The sequence below is a fragment of the Babjeviella inositovora genome, assembly GCF_001661335.1.
Source record: "Babjeviella inositovora NRRL Y-12698 unplaced genomic scaffold BABINscaffold_1, whole genome shotgun sequence".
NCBI lineage: Eukaryota > Fungi > Ascomycota > Pichiomycetes > Serinales > Babjeviella > Babjeviella inositovora.
The window spans coordinates 2,405,673-2,421,143 of NW_017566838.1; the positions used below are offsets into that span (position 1 = coordinate 2,405,673).

General features: G+C 46.5%; 4 protein-coding genes and 2 non-coding genes across 6 annotated transcripts; 1 reads left to right on the forward strand and 5 right to left on the reverse strand.

Moving 5' to 3' along the window:
• Positions 1-551: 551 nt before the first annotated feature.
• On the reverse strand, positions 552-2,898 carry TCC1 (Tcc1p). Its single transcript, XM_019127786.1, has one exon. The coding sequence runs from the start codon at positions 2,570-2,572 to the stop codon at positions 728-730; it is 1,845 nt and encodes a 614-aa protein (XP_018988522.1). The 5' UTR covers positions 2,573-2,898; the 3' UTR covers positions 552-727.
• Positions 2,899-6,623: 3,725 nt separating this feature from the next.
• On the forward strand, positions 6,624-6,696 carry BABINDRAFT_t32. The gene has a single exon. It is a non-coding gene; the product is annotated as a tRNA-Phe (tRNA).
• Positions 6,697-7,782: 1,086 nt separating this feature from the next.
• On the reverse strand, positions 7,783-8,571 carry BABINDRAFT_159635 (uncharacterized protein; the record flags this gene model as incomplete). Its single annotated transcript, XM_019127787.1, has 1 exon — positions 7,783-8,571. A coding segment is annotated over exon 1 (560 nt), but the record flags the coding sequence as incomplete, so codon positions are not given.
• Positions 8,572-10,448: 1,877 nt separating this feature from the next.
• BABINDRAFT_159636 (uncharacterized protein) lies at positions 10,449-11,328 on the reverse strand. The gene has a single exon (XM_019127788.1). The coding sequence runs from the start codon at positions 11,282-11,284 to the stop codon at positions 10,757-10,759; it is 528 nt and encodes a 175-aa protein (XP_018988524.1). The 5' UTR covers positions 11,285-11,328; the 3' UTR covers positions 10,449-10,756.
• An 81-nt stretch (positions 11,329-11,409) lies between these two features.
• Positions 11,410-11,492, reverse strand: BABINDRAFT_t36. The gene has a single exon. It is a non-coding gene; the product is annotated as a tRNA-Leu (tRNA).
• A 2,395-nt stretch (positions 11,493-13,887) lies between these two features.
• HEM13 (coproporphyrinogen oxidase) lies at positions 13,888-15,197 on the reverse strand. Its single transcript, XM_019127789.1, has one exon. The coding sequence runs from the start codon at positions 14,910-14,912 to the stop codon at positions 13,923-13,925; it is 990 nt and encodes a 329-aa protein (XP_018988525.1). The 5' UTR covers positions 14,913-15,197; the 3' UTR covers positions 13,888-13,922.
• Between the last annotated feature and the right edge of the window lie 274 nt (positions 15,198-15,471).

Below are 15,471 nucleotides of genomic sequence, written 5' to 3' on the forward strand. Positions count from 1 at the left end.
ATTTATCTTTCCAACTCTGAGAATAAAGGTCACGTATCCATCTGCTTCTCGAGTCCCAATTGGATGATCCCTCCCCTTCACAGATTTGCCTCCCCGCTGGAGAGATCTCAATATCCTATCAAGATTTAAAAAATTTGTAACATGTAGGGGTGGGACAATTCCTGACCTAATTCGGCGCTATAGCTTAGGGGTAAGCGGCCAGGTGGGTGCATTAACTTGGGAGCAGAATTTCAAGGAAAATCCTTCCACAAATTTACGAAAAACAAGACAAAACATTGGTACTCATCGATGACGACTCAGGTTTCAACGAACGTATATATATATATGAGTTGCAGTTGGCTGATATGATTGGAATCTCTGCTAAAATCAAATCCACAGAATAATGTGTACATGTACCGTTAAGCAAACAAGGAGAACACATACACAGGGCCAATACACAACTTATATACGTCCAAAAATCCTTCAGAAACCAACTCACCAAAAGCATCGACAAAGGGATAGAAACCGTTGCAATACTCTAACACCCTGTTTAATTAAATCTACAGTTTCAATTCCATAACTTCATTATTATAGTTATACAAAAATGGACAAAACTTGCATAACTCCAAGAGAACATTGCAAATGAGTTGTAAACAACACGTCACCAATGCTTCAACAATGAAAGCCTTAGAAGGCAACCCCAAGCCAAAATAGAATGGCTTGCCAAAAAGCTCACGAGCATCGTTCGCTACCTCCATTGTGGTGGTGGATAGGACTGTCCCACCGGCACAAAGTGCTGTCCCGGTGGATACCCTTCTGGCGGCCCCCGGGGCATCGGTCCTGGTGGGTGCTGGTGCGGCGACATCATGTGTTGCAGCGACTGACCTGGCCCGTAGTAATATGCTCCTGGGGTCGGCCCCATTGGCGGCTGCGGCTGGTGTGGGTGCGCCATGGACGCGTTCGGCGACCATTGCTGGGCGGGACGAACCTGGGGAGTAGTGATTCCGTTAGCCGGAGCCACAGGTGGCAAAACGACCGGGCGCGCAGCCTGCGCCGGGTACTGGACCCCACGTCTGGCCTGCGCCTGCTGTTGCACCTGCGCCTGTGCTTGTGCTTGCTGCTGGTTTCTGGCGTGCAACTCACGCTGATGCTTGACGGTTTCGATTCGGACGCTCGGCGAAACGTTGACCAAGTCACGGAGTAACGCGGTAGGCAATTCGGACGGATTGCGCAATGCTGGCGGAGGACCCTCTTTACGCGCGGCAAGCGACAATTCGCGTGCACGCGCTTCAACCTCGGCCGCCGCGCGCGTATTGCCCGACGCGCGGTAGCAAGACGCTGCACGGAGACATGCATCCGCCGCGTCCACAAACTGGTTATCACATCGCTCATACACACACGACAACCCCTCCCAAGCGGGAGCAATGGCGAGCGAGTTATCATCCGTCTGAAGCTTCGCGGCTTGTGAGTACGCCTCAAACGCGTCGCTGAGCTGCGCAAGCTGGAGGTACAACAGGCCAACCGCCAACCACGGAAGTGGCGACGACGACGCACGCGTGATAGCCACCTGATAAACCTCGTACGCCTTTGTTGGCTGGTCCGCCAATGTATAGGCCTTGCCGAGAAGGTACCACGGGAGGAAGTCGCCCTCACCCTCGTTGAGCCCGCCAGGTGCGGCCTTCTCCTGAGCGATAACCTTCTCCAAAAGTACAATTGCCAGGGCTGGGTTGTAGAACTGCGGAGCAGAGGCAAGCAAGAGAAGGTGGGCATTTGTAACAAGAAGACGCGGGTGATCCAGGCCGATTGCACGGTAGCCGTTCTCACAGGCCGAAATAGCGCCGCCGATGTCGTCCGCACGCTCGCGCGCGGTCAGTAATGCGCACCAGAGCGCGGCGTGCTCGTCGCTGCGCGTCGGCGGAAGTGGTGGAAGGTGTAACGTGGCCATGAGCTCCTGCGTCGCCATATCGATGTTGCCCTCGGCAGCTGCGATGGCTGCAAGCTCCGCGTGCGCACTACGCGCAATGTCAACCTCTTCTGGCGAGAGCTTCTGGTGTGGAAGCTTAAAGAGCGCGTTCTTAAACGACTCTGTTGCCTTCGCTGGCTGGCCCAGACGGATAAGCAGCTGGCCAGATAACAACCAGAGCGATGAATCTTCTGGACGAAGCTCGAGCGCTTTGTGGAGATACACCTGCGACTGGTCAGAGAGTCCGATAAGCAAGTGGCACTCCGCAAGCTCCTTGAAGACCTCAAACAGTGTGCCAAGCGCACGCGCATGCGTGGAGAGCGCGCGTGTGAGCATGTCGATAGCCTTTTGCGTGCCAAGAGTCTGGTTGAGGTCGATGTCGTGTGCACGGAGCGCCGCTGCGAGTCCCGTGAGACCCTCCATGTTGGCAGGGTCGTGCGTGAGCACCGCCTCAAAGGACGTTATTGCGAGCGGTGTGAGCCCGAAGAGCTGCGCACAGCGGCCGCAGCCGAGCCATGTGTCGGTGGTAACAAGCGCAAATGGCGACTGCACCGCGCCGGAGCCTGACGGTGTATGCGCGTGACGCTTGTACTTTTTGGATGGGGGAGAGTCACTTGATCTTTTAGACATGGTAGAGCGAAGTGATGTCGTGTAGATGGGCCAGAGGTGCCTGGAGTGGGAAGTAACCTAAATACCTGCGGGAGATCAAGCTTGGGCTTGACTGTCTGTAATATGTGGATAATTAATATCCAGCGTGAGTTCTTTCAAGATAGGGTGCGATGGTTGGTGGCGACTGCTTGCGTTTTGTTGGAGTTTTGTAATGCGTTTTACTATGCTGTTTGCCGTTAAGTTCTGGTTAGTCTCTTCTGGATGCGTTGATAGACTGAAGAAGTGTAATGATGAAAGAGAGAGCTTGCATGAAGAAGAAGAAGAAGTTTGAGGGTGCGCAAGTGGCGCAAAAGCCAGCGGCACGGTGTCGGCGTCAGGTTGAAGGAATTTCATTTCGATCATGTTTCGATCCGGCTTTAGTTTCGTGTTGTTATACGTATCTGCGGTCTTTGCAGCGTTCTTCCAAACTATGGACTGTGCATGTGCGTTGCAGTGCATGCTGCAGGTCAGGCTAACGCATGCATGAGGCTAGCACCTATTCCCGCTCGGCGGATATCCGCCAACCGCAGTCATAAGTTAAGCGGGCTGCGCCCCAGCCTCGTCAGTCATCTCAGGAGTCGGTCATCCAGCTTTGCCAACCGCCTAACCTCATAAACCTTCCTATAAATCCGCCATCTAGCCCCATAGGCCCCCTAGTATTTGTTCACTCCAATAGTCATGTGGGCAAGTCCAAGGACCTCTGGATATAGAAACAGCTACGCGACAAGCCTGGGGCCTAACTTCCCCCTGGGTGACTTGCGTCGAGCTTTGGCCCTCGTTAGACTGAGGTGCCACACCTGATGTAATGCAGTCTCGGCATGTAATGATCGCCGTGCAGATAAACGTGCCGTGGAATGTTATTGCCCATGCAGGACAGTTCTACAGTTAGCGCAGCCTTTAATCCCATGTCATGAATCTGCCAGCAAGCGGAACAATCACGAGATCAGGCCGGAACTGAAACACGAGCCTCTTTATATAGTGAATGTGCATCGAACATCGCTCTTGGTAGATTGTCCTTCCGTTTACCTTTGCCATAAATGGAACACCTCTGTATGGGGCAGCGCCGGACTTTTGCGGGTTCGTACCTCCAGCAGTTTAGGCTAACCCCAAAGGTGAAAGTCCCATGCCTCGAGCAGCTTTCAAGGCTATTGAGTGAAAATTTCGACGACCGCCAGTTTGTATGGATTATGGAAGTATGTTTGTGGTGGTCGGAAAGTGCAAGTGTAGCCTTGGGTCCGCATCGCCTCCGGCCCAACCTTATGAGCACATGTCTATCAAGCTAGCATCCCGGAGCCCGTGCATTATTCCCTCAGTCGATCTAATGTGACCCAGACGTATGTTACGATTGCTACGTGTCCAGGTAGGGCTGGCCCCCACTAGATTAAGAATAGTATGGCCTGGAGTCCAGGCACTGACGCCCTTGTTACGGCCAGTAAGCTTCTTTTGCAGGAAGCATTAGGTTGTATTGCATACGTAATGCAGGCCCTATAGCGTACAGGACGCACGTAAATGGAGATCAAGCTACGTCCGCCTGCAGCTGCGTCAATTGTACGCGTTATCGCTAACTCAAAATGGCTACACAAGGCCTTAAATAGGCATTGGAGAAGTTATTTGATAGCTCGGAGCCGCTCACGGTAGCAACACACGCACGGCCACACTCTCCGTCTGTCCCTCAGCGTTGAAAGGGGGAGGGATCAGCTATCTGCATTAATAGCCTTGGCTTAAAGTACACGACGCCTTAGGCTATTCTCTCAAGCCTTATTACGGGGGTTATATAGTCTTCAACAGGTGAGATTAACAGGTATTGGGCCCGATCTTGGCCAGAATTGTACTTGCCAAGATATTAGTGTTGCGAATCGCCTCCCATATAGCCGCCAGGCTATCGTGCAATGACAGCGCGGGTTTGATATAATAGGTCCTAGTAACCGAAAGGGTGTTTAGCCCGGGGGGTACAGGAATACGAGCTTAGGTATGGTTGTGAGCTCGCGAGCTACGAATATTCCCTAGGCATAGAAAATAGCCCGTGTTCGTATAGGTTCCCAGGCTCGGAAGCCATGGCGGGCGAATTCTAAGAACCTCCGATATGCGGGGACTTCAGCTCTGTCATTTAAGAACTCATTCCCTATGCAATCCATAATTTCAACCAGCTCGGGTTTTCTGGTACGGTACCGAGATTAGGTCCAATATTAGTGTAACGATTGTTGAGGAATTTCTCTAGTCACTTTTTGCCGCTGCCAGCTAAGTTTCTCTTCCCCGTACCATCCAACTACCTGTAAATTGGTTGATCCTCTTCAGGCATATTCTACTCGGTTCATACACTGCTGAGATCGCCATTCTTGTGGCTTAACTATATACCTGCAATTCAGATTATCCTAACTCCTATCGTGCCGTCCACATATCGGTACACCGGGGCATACATGCGCCTCTCCAGGCATCACCTGCTCTTCTAGATGAACCAGCATCCCCTGTTAGTGCAGTCAAGATAGGGCATTAAAGTTTGGTCTTTTCTTTACTTTTACGGTAAAAACTCCTTTTGTTTACGGGGGGCTTCGCGGCAACTGATCCCTGTGTGGGCTCGGCCCGTGTAGTCTGCATTTCCTCGCGTGGGGGTCGATCGCATGTCATGCGCCAAGCAAACGAAATTACGGTTCTCTACGCAAAGCCAACCGTGCAGCCACGGTCTGCTCAGCCGTATATTCCGGCATACTGTAGCATGCTATTGTCATGGTGCATACATAGCGCGCGATTAGGTTTGGGAGCTACGCGGACCGGTTTAGAACACTGCCAAGTAACAGTCGCCTTGGTTTCGCTCCGGATTTCCGTCAAACGGGGCGACTCAGACAAAACCGGAAACAGATTCTCAGCACCGTGATTTGGAGAAGAATAGGAGACTATATCAATAAAGGCCGATCTGGACACTACTGATTCGTGGTGAGATTGCGCTGCAACAGGTTGCTTTTCAAAACTCTAAGACACATACGAGCTGTTTAAGATTATGCATTAAGCACGTGATGACTCTTTATCATCGACTTTATAGGGTACTTGAACAATCCTAACAAAGATTGGCCCCACTCTTTAAATATCTTTGGTAAGACCCTTTACCGCACTTTAAAGACCCTATGGCAAACATTTGAAAGTGCTTACAGCGCTTAAACACTCTAAGGTTCTAAACTCCGTCTTCGATGCGGCCAAGTTTGCTGTGCGTTAGACTGCATATCAGGTAACAACTGCGACACTCACATAAACTAGCTTCCTGTATTCAGCGCAACCATTGTGATTTCGTGTATAAACACAACCATCTGTAGTTCGGAAGGCTAGGCGCTTTAAAGATGGCCAAGCTGTGGTTCCGGCAGGACAAGAGGGAAGGGTTTTTGCATACTCTGTGCGGATATGCAACAGATTATGTCACACAGTTCTACTACAATGTAGATAAAACGCAGCTTCTGCTGGACCTAGCCGAATCATGGACTCCGCTGGCCGAGAATTGCCAGTCGTTTACACCCCATAGTGTCTATTTATCCACCGCAGTTGTCTCTAAGGGGCTCAGCTCACCGATACAAAAGCGGGAACTCAAAGAAGAATACCGTAGGCTTTATTAGTTCGTAGAAGGAACGGTATGGCCTGCGGGCCATCGTGCTACATCCTTTTCTCCGAATACAAATAAACAGTAATACCATCCATGATACAAGCGGTCTGATTAAAGTCACATGTGCATTTTCGTACAGCTAGTTATAAATGATTTCCGGGTACGCATGTGCGGCCGTCCGACTGAAGGAGCGAACCTCCGTTCGGAAACTGTAGCGACCGTGTTTGCCAGTTTGGGCGACGCTTGCAAAAGTAAAAGGGTGAAATACGAAGGACTAAGCTCATCGCCATAGACGCCAAAATTATCCAACAGCAAATTACTAAGAGTTATCATTTTCAAGGATTTATCGGAGGAATTTCTGTTCTAGGCTGGTAATAACTGGAGGTAACTAATAGAAAATTCATTATTTGGTTTAGCTATTGATATGATTTGAGTCATCATCCCGGAGCGACTTTAGCTCAGTCGGGAGAGCGTTAGACTGAAGATCTAAAGGTCCTGTGTTCGATCCACAGAAGTCGCATTTATTTTTCATTCTATGGGCGCAGTCTTTTAGGACAAGTATTTCATATGCTCCATTCTTAAACCTATATGGAGGGTTTGAGAGACTAAAATTTCAATTCTAGGGTTGCTTCGTGTAAAAGTCGTTTCTTTTTTATGAAATATTTTGATTCACTAAAGATTCAGCCCACCATGCAGGTTGTCCCACTTTTACATCGAATTATTATCACTGGTATCCCTTCGTTATCACTACGTAATGGACGACCCCTATCCAGAACCATCTATTCCGTGCTATATAAGTAGCTATTATCCTTACGTTCTTGTTATGCATCTACAATCCTCACTCTTACGTGTTTACCGCTATGAAGTATCTGGTCTAGCCACGTTTACTGGTAAAACACTAGACTTGTACATACTTGTGTACTTCACATTTTCCACTCGAAGAAAATAAACTATGAGTATACCATTAATATCCGTGATTAATCCAGATACGCATCAATGGTTGATCTGGACGCCTGCGTCAGGAAATATCCTAGGGCCGTTAAAGTCAACAAAGGGGTGCTATTGCCTAGCTTCGGATCTAGATACATCGCAACCCTGATTTCCATCTTTAGTTATCTATGCCCCGAAAGTTCTGAATACAACTAAGGCTCTTAAGTTTTTATACCTGGTGCTTAAGGGGAAAACTACTCTAAACTTCAACTCTAGGGTTAACTAACTTTTGAAGTCACAACTTACGACCTCGAAAGTTCCAAAAAGATGCCTTGGTAAAAACTCAGCTCTGATACCGGGAATCAAACTCGGGTTAACTATAGATTAACTCTTTCAGGATTTACAAGGCGTATAATTTGCATCATGGAATCCATAGGGAATATCTAGTACAGGGTATGCTACAAGTAGATAATGGTAGATACCTTTAACTGTTTAGAAAATAGTACTGTTGAATACTTTATACACTATATAAATAAGAAAAGGGTAATGAGATACTGAGCAAACCGAAGGATGCCAATAATATACGATGTGTAAATGCCGTTAATACACAAGGAATAAATGCATTTGAAGACCTAGATTCTGAGAGATGAAAAAAAAAAAAAAAAAAAAAAAAAAACAGGGAGAAAAACCGGTTGACCACAACCAAGAACAGAAGAATGAAGAGATGTGAACACCATACCAATAAAAGCCAGTCTAAGATGAGGAGCTAATCAAAAAGCTCCTCAGAGGACATGTTGAAATCATAAACCACACCCTTTACAACCACTCGCCCGCACGACTTCATGGACAGACTGGTATCATTTGTTTGCTCCTCCACTCCAACGAGCACCGACCTCCCAGCCAAGGAAATAGATACCTGAAGACTTTCCTTGCCCATGGACTCACCGGTGTTCTCGGATATTTCCTCGTTCAAATATTCCTGAAACTTATTAGACAAGGCCTTTCTCCCTAAACTGGAGTACAAACTGGCCCATTTGGAGTCGACTCGGAAGTCCTTCACCTTCGGCGATTTCTTTATATTCAAGCTCACAGAGGTGGCAATACTAATTTCGTTGTTTGAGTCTGTCATCGAAATGGGAGAGGCGATGGACGACTGTTTGATGGAGAAGATGTCGCTGTAGGCTGATTCAACGTCATCGTACAATGTACCGGTGGGTGTATAAGCTGTGGCAACCTCGTGGGGTTCCAATAACTTCAGATATGCCCTTGAATAGTCGTCCAATTCATGTTGGAAGTCGGACTCCTCTTGCGTCTCGATGTCAGCAAGCATTGTTGTTAATGGATCGCCCATACCAGCGGGAATATAGACTGAGTGGAGCCGATTACTGGATTTGCGAGGGATGTTATCCTGAATATTGGTGGTAATATGCTGAAAGGAGCCGAGTATTGGTTCTGAAATGAGCACCATTGTTCTGTTGAGTGGAAAAAAAAAAGCGGGTTCAGTTAGGACCACCAGTTTGCTTTTATTGTGGTAGGTGCTGAGTGCAGGTGTCAATAGGGCGAAACTGCGGAAGATCGCCATTCAAACAAAGATCTGGAGAGCGGCTCCCGCCGCAGTGCATGCATCCTTGCTCTGGATGCATAGTCGATCGCACAGGATTGAGGCGCTAATGTCCCTGTAACTATGGCTCGGATCTTTCTTTCATCTGATGTGGAACATCGCCAGCTGAGGCTCCTGGGTGAGGGAATATGGAAATTCGAGAGGAAAGGTTGGAAGGTTGAACTGTGATTCTAGAATACTGAGAGACCGCACGGTATAATTACCATTCAAACCGTAGTGATACCAAACCACCGGACTAGCGATCTGTTGCAAAATAACATCGTGACGTAGCCATCCCTTCTACTTGCCGACTAATAGTGGTGTAAAACAAGGATGACTATCTTGAGTCAATCTAAAGATCCCAATGTCGCACAAGGATGGCCGACGCGTGAAAATACTCACACAGGTTCTAAGCGATAATCTGGCGTATCTTATTGGACCGAGCAGGCTCAGATATGTAGACTAGGTCAAACTATTGCCCTAGGTTTAGATAAACCTTTAGATCGTGACAACAGACTAACCATTCATCTGGGGCAAGCTTTCCCTTGTTTTTAATCCCCATCGCGGCTGTAAATTGCAGTGAGATCACCTGGCTTGCTGCAAGGTGTAAGTATCGAAGTTAGCAACAACGCATGCAGAGGGAAGTAAAATTTTCCCGTCCCCAAAACGCGTGCGACGCGCTTCAGGAGGCCAAACGGGGCAATATCACTGATGCACTACTTGACGTCAGTCATTTAGATATAATACTCTGAGCTGGACCGTACGGCGACGGTAGCATGAGGGCGTTTTCCCGTCTGATCAGAATCCTGGTCAAGCGCATGGGATCTTATTGTTTCTGGAACACATTGAGATTGTTAATATGCATGAAATTTGACTTCTTGCAGGCAATTTGGCGTATGGCACAGCCCTTGTTTCATGTGACGGTCTGAGGCGTTTGATGCGATCGTTTCAAACCTCTCGAATTTCAAATATTTAGCGTGCAAAAGATGGCAAAATTTCAAACCATCCGTATTAAAAGACTAGCAAAGAAGCGGTTTACTTGCGACCCACCCTCTACGCCGAATGTGCTCGAGTTAAATTATGAATGTGGACTTACGGTGGCTTTATATTATGCATTTAGCCACTCGCGTCGTCTGAACTACAAAGACTACAGACACTCACCCAAGGAGATCTGATTTAGTGTCTGGTTCAGCGATATATTTGACAGACAGACTATCTTGACCCGTTAAGCTAATGAGAAAAGTCTTTTTCGTATTCTCGCTTGTAAACATCCGTCCGATCGAATTGCTTGTCTCTACGTGACAGACGTCGTATCCAGGACCGTCTTATTCAAGAATGAGTGTACTGCGCATGTGGAAGCATTTTAAGCCGGTGGAATCATCCGTTACACCCAGTATAGACGTTTTGAGATTTCAGTTAAACGTGGAATCACCTCCCACGGAATTGCCCTCAGGTCTCGTGTCAGCCCTTCAGATCCCTCCTACAGGGTGCATGGTTACTAAGGCAACGCCGAATGATTTAGCGTTTGCAAATGTCCACAAACACGCTGGATTATCTGTTTCTGTTTGGATCTGGGCAACTCAAAGATAAATATTGATGTTAGAGAATATGAGATTGGTGCAATATCCAATGAGACAAGTCTTTGGATGTAGGGAGACTTTCCCAAGATTTACTCCCCTGTAAGACGTGTTTCGTGTACATGCACGATATAATAGCACATTTGCTATACCCTTACATCGCAGTGGAAGTGTATGATTAACCTAGACAGTTCACCAAAAAAATGCTATTTTAATTGGCATGCATTGCCCTTCACCTTTATGCCACAATGTTGCAGTTTTAATTGAATACTACTCTATTAACGCATATTCTGGTGCTGGACATCATCCCCATCGGTGATGGATGCACAAAGCTTGGAAATCGTTTTTCCATTCTCTCATAGTATTGAATCCTGAATCACGGCACGTGTCTAGTATAAGTACCCGACAAGACTCCGAAGGTTTCCGATTCTAACCGCCCCTGGCGGACCAATGATTCTTTGTCGCAGAAAAAGCTATTGTTTTAGCATCATTTTCAACTTGGCACTTCTATCGTTGAAGAGATTTATGAGGTCATTGAGTTCATCTAAGGTTTTATACCCCGGATCGGCATCACTCTCGTTGGTAAATCCCGATACACAGCCATCTATGATGACTCGCCTGTAATGTGTTTTCCTGGGTGATGGTGGTGTAGAATGGGTAAGTTCATGGCTGTTACTACTCGTATGGTCACTCTGATAGTCAAATACCTGCCAGCGAGGGTTCAAGGACTTGACCTGGTGGATGTTCCCTGTCTTATCCACGTCTATGAGGATTATTGTATCTTCGTCGGCTTCAGCTGCTCTATCACCGGTGTCCATTTCAGATTCCCAACTGGGCTCCACATCGTCATCTTCAAACACATATCTCACCTCATCGGGGTATATGGTTCTGATCGTAGGGATATGTGTAGTCAGTCTGGTGTGGGGTAAATGCAGCTCGTGGTCTTGCACGAGGACAAAGTAAGGAGAAGCGGTTATCTCTAGGTCTTTCGTTTGGGACATGGTTGATGTTGCGGCCAGTTAGGGATATAAGTTTGGTGATGGAAACTTACAAGGATTATCGAATATCTGATAAGCGTGACCAAAAAACGCGTAAGAAAAATTAAGAGCTACCTGCAAAAAGATAATGACTTCCACGAGATTCGAACTCGTGCCTCCGGAGAGACCAGGACCTTACCCTGGCGCCTTAGACCAACTCGGCCAGAAAGCCAGTTTCTTGAGAATCTGAGTTAGAGAAGGGTACCCTGAAACGCTAGCGCCACACTTGATTTTGACGGATGAATTTAGTTGGATTACACCTCCAATATCAAGAGGTACAAAGCACGCCATTGATGACTACCCAAGTAGCTCCAATATATCTCATAGAAAAGATCGGAAGTGGAACACTTGGTCATAGACGGACCACTCGGTGAACAATGTGCAACGCCGTTTCAAGAGATCCTCTGAGGCCATGATGAAACACACCCGTTTTGCATATTGACAGAACGGAAGCCTTGCCCGTGATAACCCAGATGTGGAGCATCCAAGAAATTAGAGTCGTCGTCCTATCTCCGTAGGGACATTAAGACGCTGACTAGGCAACCAGGACTCCGCACGCCATTTCTGTCAACCCCTTTTCTCCTTTGCCGGCTCTATCTTGCTGTTTTTTCTACTTTCCACAAACACAAAACTTGAGAACTTTCAGATATCAGACATGTCCTTTCGTATTAAAATTTCCTTTTTACAGGCTGGTCTTGCCTGAAGTGTTTTATATTTCTCGGTCTACGTGTGCACAAACGGAGTTTCTGGTGACGACAACGGCGGCCAGGCGGGGTGGTCAGCCCGTTAGCACCTATTTCGTTTGGTATTTTGCGGCTGCTACTATTGTTAGTGCTGTATCTGACATATTTATTAACCTCTGGGGGAAATGGTTTGCTGGAAACACTGACGATAATTTCCCGAGCTACGTGTGCACTAGCGGAGAGTCTGGTTTTAGCAGTGGGGTTCAAGTGGGGTGGTCAGACGTTTAACGCCTATATAATTCAGTTTCTAGCGGCTTCTAATTCCGTCAGTGCCATCTTTGAGGCGTATATAAACATCTAGGAACAATGTTTGCTAGTAATTCTGGCGATATCTACCAGTCTGCCGCCTTGGTTATAGCTGTCATGGTATTCGCGGTTCTATCCTAGAAACCAACTCTCTGGAATATTGCTAAAAGAAAGAATGTGGTCTATGGAGAGTTTAACGGAGTATCACCATACTTATAACGAATCAGCTTTCGAGGCATTTGCAACTCATGTTGAGATAACAACTGAAGGCTTCGACTGCCAACCACCCTCAAACTAATGGCAGCACTGAGAGAGTAAACGTTATTGTGAATCAGCTTGTGCAAACAAGCATCGCCTTGGACATATTTACAACAAAGGCAATTGATGTCAGTGTTTCTGATGTTGAACTCCTGAAAGTATCAAGACGGCACCGTGTGATTAACATGCTGCGTTTAAGTGTGTTATGTTCACACGGTAAAGACTGCTATTTCATTAGTATATATCCTACCAACTAGGTATAGATACACTACATAAACTGTAACCATAAATATGGAGGTCACAATATAATAACGGTTTACTAAGACATATCACATAAATGTAAATATGATGTAATATATGTATATATCCACTGATATATTTAATCGATATATATGCATATGATATATATATATAGGTATCTGATCATGAATTCCAACACGTACTAGTTGAATAATCATATTACAATTAAGTTTCAGAGATTCAACCCTTCGGCGCTAGTGAGATATCACTAGATTTGGTGCTAGCCATTACGAGACATACAGATTACAAGAGCTGAAGCAGATAATGTATTAACCAGGATATAAAGAGCAAACGTTTGAAGATTCAATCAGATATCTATACCATGTTAGTTCATGTGCTCAAGGTAAATAGGTAGGGCTATCAGACCTTCTGCTGTCGCGTGTTTCCAAATCAATTGTACCAATTTTAGGAAAATTTCTCAGGGTTAAAAAGCTCTGTAAAATGTTTTAATCCACATGGGTTGTTCAGTTGAAGAAATTCAATGGTTGTATTTTACTCATCATCGGAAACGTTTCTAAAAATTGACAAATGAAAATGGCACATAGCAGGAGACGATACCCGACTGAATAGGAATAAACATACCCTTTAATATACTCGGTGGTTGAGCATTAGAAAGCTTGTACTTTTTGCACTAAGATGCTAAGAGAAGTAGGAGTAGAAAGTGGGATATCCTCTCCTTTAAATAAGTTTCCTCTAAATGCCCAACCAGGCATATTTTTCAGCGGCAGCAGTAAAAGTTTTGCTAGTTACCCGGAGCGTTTATACTTTTTCCCTTAGGGCTGCAGAGTTACCCGATTTGGTTTCATGCAGTGAGACGGACCTCAGCCATCTATTGCAGCATAGCTTTGCTAGTAGGTCTAAACGGAATACCATAAAAAAGACTACTATTGGTATACCAGCCTTTGACTATATGGCATTAGTATATGCCTAAACACTTGACACGGATATTTTTATAATATCTTATCTTCCCCCCAGTTCCAAACCTTGTCTATATTATGGATTTATGAGCTCTAACATATACCGTTTATTCGTTTATCTATTCATATAACCAATTATTAACACCACTCAACCGGACTCTTCAAAACCTCAACTAATCTGGCCTCTCTAGAGCCCTCTTCTGGATGGTGGTCATACAACCAACCGGCGGTCATAGGCAAACTCATCAAGATGGACTCGATGCGGGAGCCTGGCGTCATCAAGCCGAACTGGGTGCCTCTATCTAACACCAAGTTGAATTCAACGTAGCGGCCTCTTCTGACCTGCTGCCACTGCTTCTCTTGCTCGGTAAAGAGCATGTTGATTCTCTTGTGCAAAGTCGGCACGTAAGACGGCAAGAACGCGTCGATGCAGGTGTCGATGATGGTGAGAATCTCATCCGCCGGTTTGGAGTCGAAGTCATCGAAGAAGATCCCACCTACACCTCTGGTTTCCTCTCTGTGCTTGATATAGAAGTACTCGTCGCACCACTTCTTGTACCGTGGATACAAGGTGGTGTCGTACTTGTCCAAGGCTTCCTTGTGTTTGGTGTGAAACAAAACGGCATCCTCATCATACAAGTAACTTGGAGTCAAGTCTGCACCACCGCCAAACCACCATGCCTGGGGAGTCCCGTCTTCGTTCCAAGTCTCGAAGTAGCGATAGTTGGCGTGCGTGGTTGGCGCGTGCGGGTTGTGCGGGTGGATCACAAGTGATAAGCCACAGGCAAAAAACTTGACAGAACCGTCTTCGGTTGATGCCTTCAAGTTTTTGTGATCCACCTTCATACGGGCGATGGCTTGTGGGGGCAAGGCGCCGTACACCACAGAGATGTTCACACCGGCTTTCTCAAACACGTCACCGTTTTGCAAGATGCACGAGGTACCACCACCACCATCGTTGCCCCTTTGCCAAGAGTCTGCACCGAAGGTCTTTTCAGAGGTTTCCAACGCCTCGATACCGTCGCAGATCTGTTTTTGCTTGCGGCGGACGAGAGCCTCCATTCTCTCACGAATAGGGACGGCGCTTTCTGTGATTGCGGCACCGGTAGGTTGTGGTAATTGGGACATTGGATTGGTGTCTGTTGAAGGAAGGAGTAGAAATTTGGAGGGAAATCTGGAGGGAAAGCGGCAGATACAGCAACAGATATAACCGCCGGAAAAAAGCCCTCAGAATCAGCCGACAAATGTCCGGCACCGTCCACCACGAGGCGTGAACATCCGATTTGTACATATGTCCGGCGCATTCAAAAGGTTGTTTAGGATATCATGTGGTATAGTATCTGAAAATGGATGACTTTTTTGAACAATAAATGATGATGAATTGGTAGCAACCAAAAATATATCCCCGGATCCTGAATAGCGGACTGGAAACCACACAGAGGTGACATTTAGTATACTACACAATCTATGGTATATCTCTACCCCGGGAGTAGAATATCTACTTATAGTAATACTGGTTGCCTATATAATGTATATAGGATAGAGGGAGGGATCGACCACCTTATATAGAGTATTGATCCCTACCACATGACAGCTACACGCTTACTACACAACCCTTCAAACTTCATAAATGCTGTGACAAAGCAGATTGGATAACTTTATTAACTAGTTATACCTGAAAGTCTGA

Coding starts and splice junctions, on each gene's coding strand:
- TCC1 (XM_019127786.1), bottom strand. CDS start 2,572: ATGTCTAAAAGATCAAGTGACTCTCCCCCATCCAAAAAGTACAAGCGT.
- BABINDRAFT_159636 (XM_019127788.1), bottom strand. CDS start 11,284: ATGTCCCAAACGAAAGACCTAGAGATAACCGCTTCTCCTTACTTTGTC.
- HEM13 (XM_019127789.1), bottom strand. CDS start 14,912: ATGTCCCAATTACCACAACCTACCGGTGCCGCAATCACAGAAAGCGCC.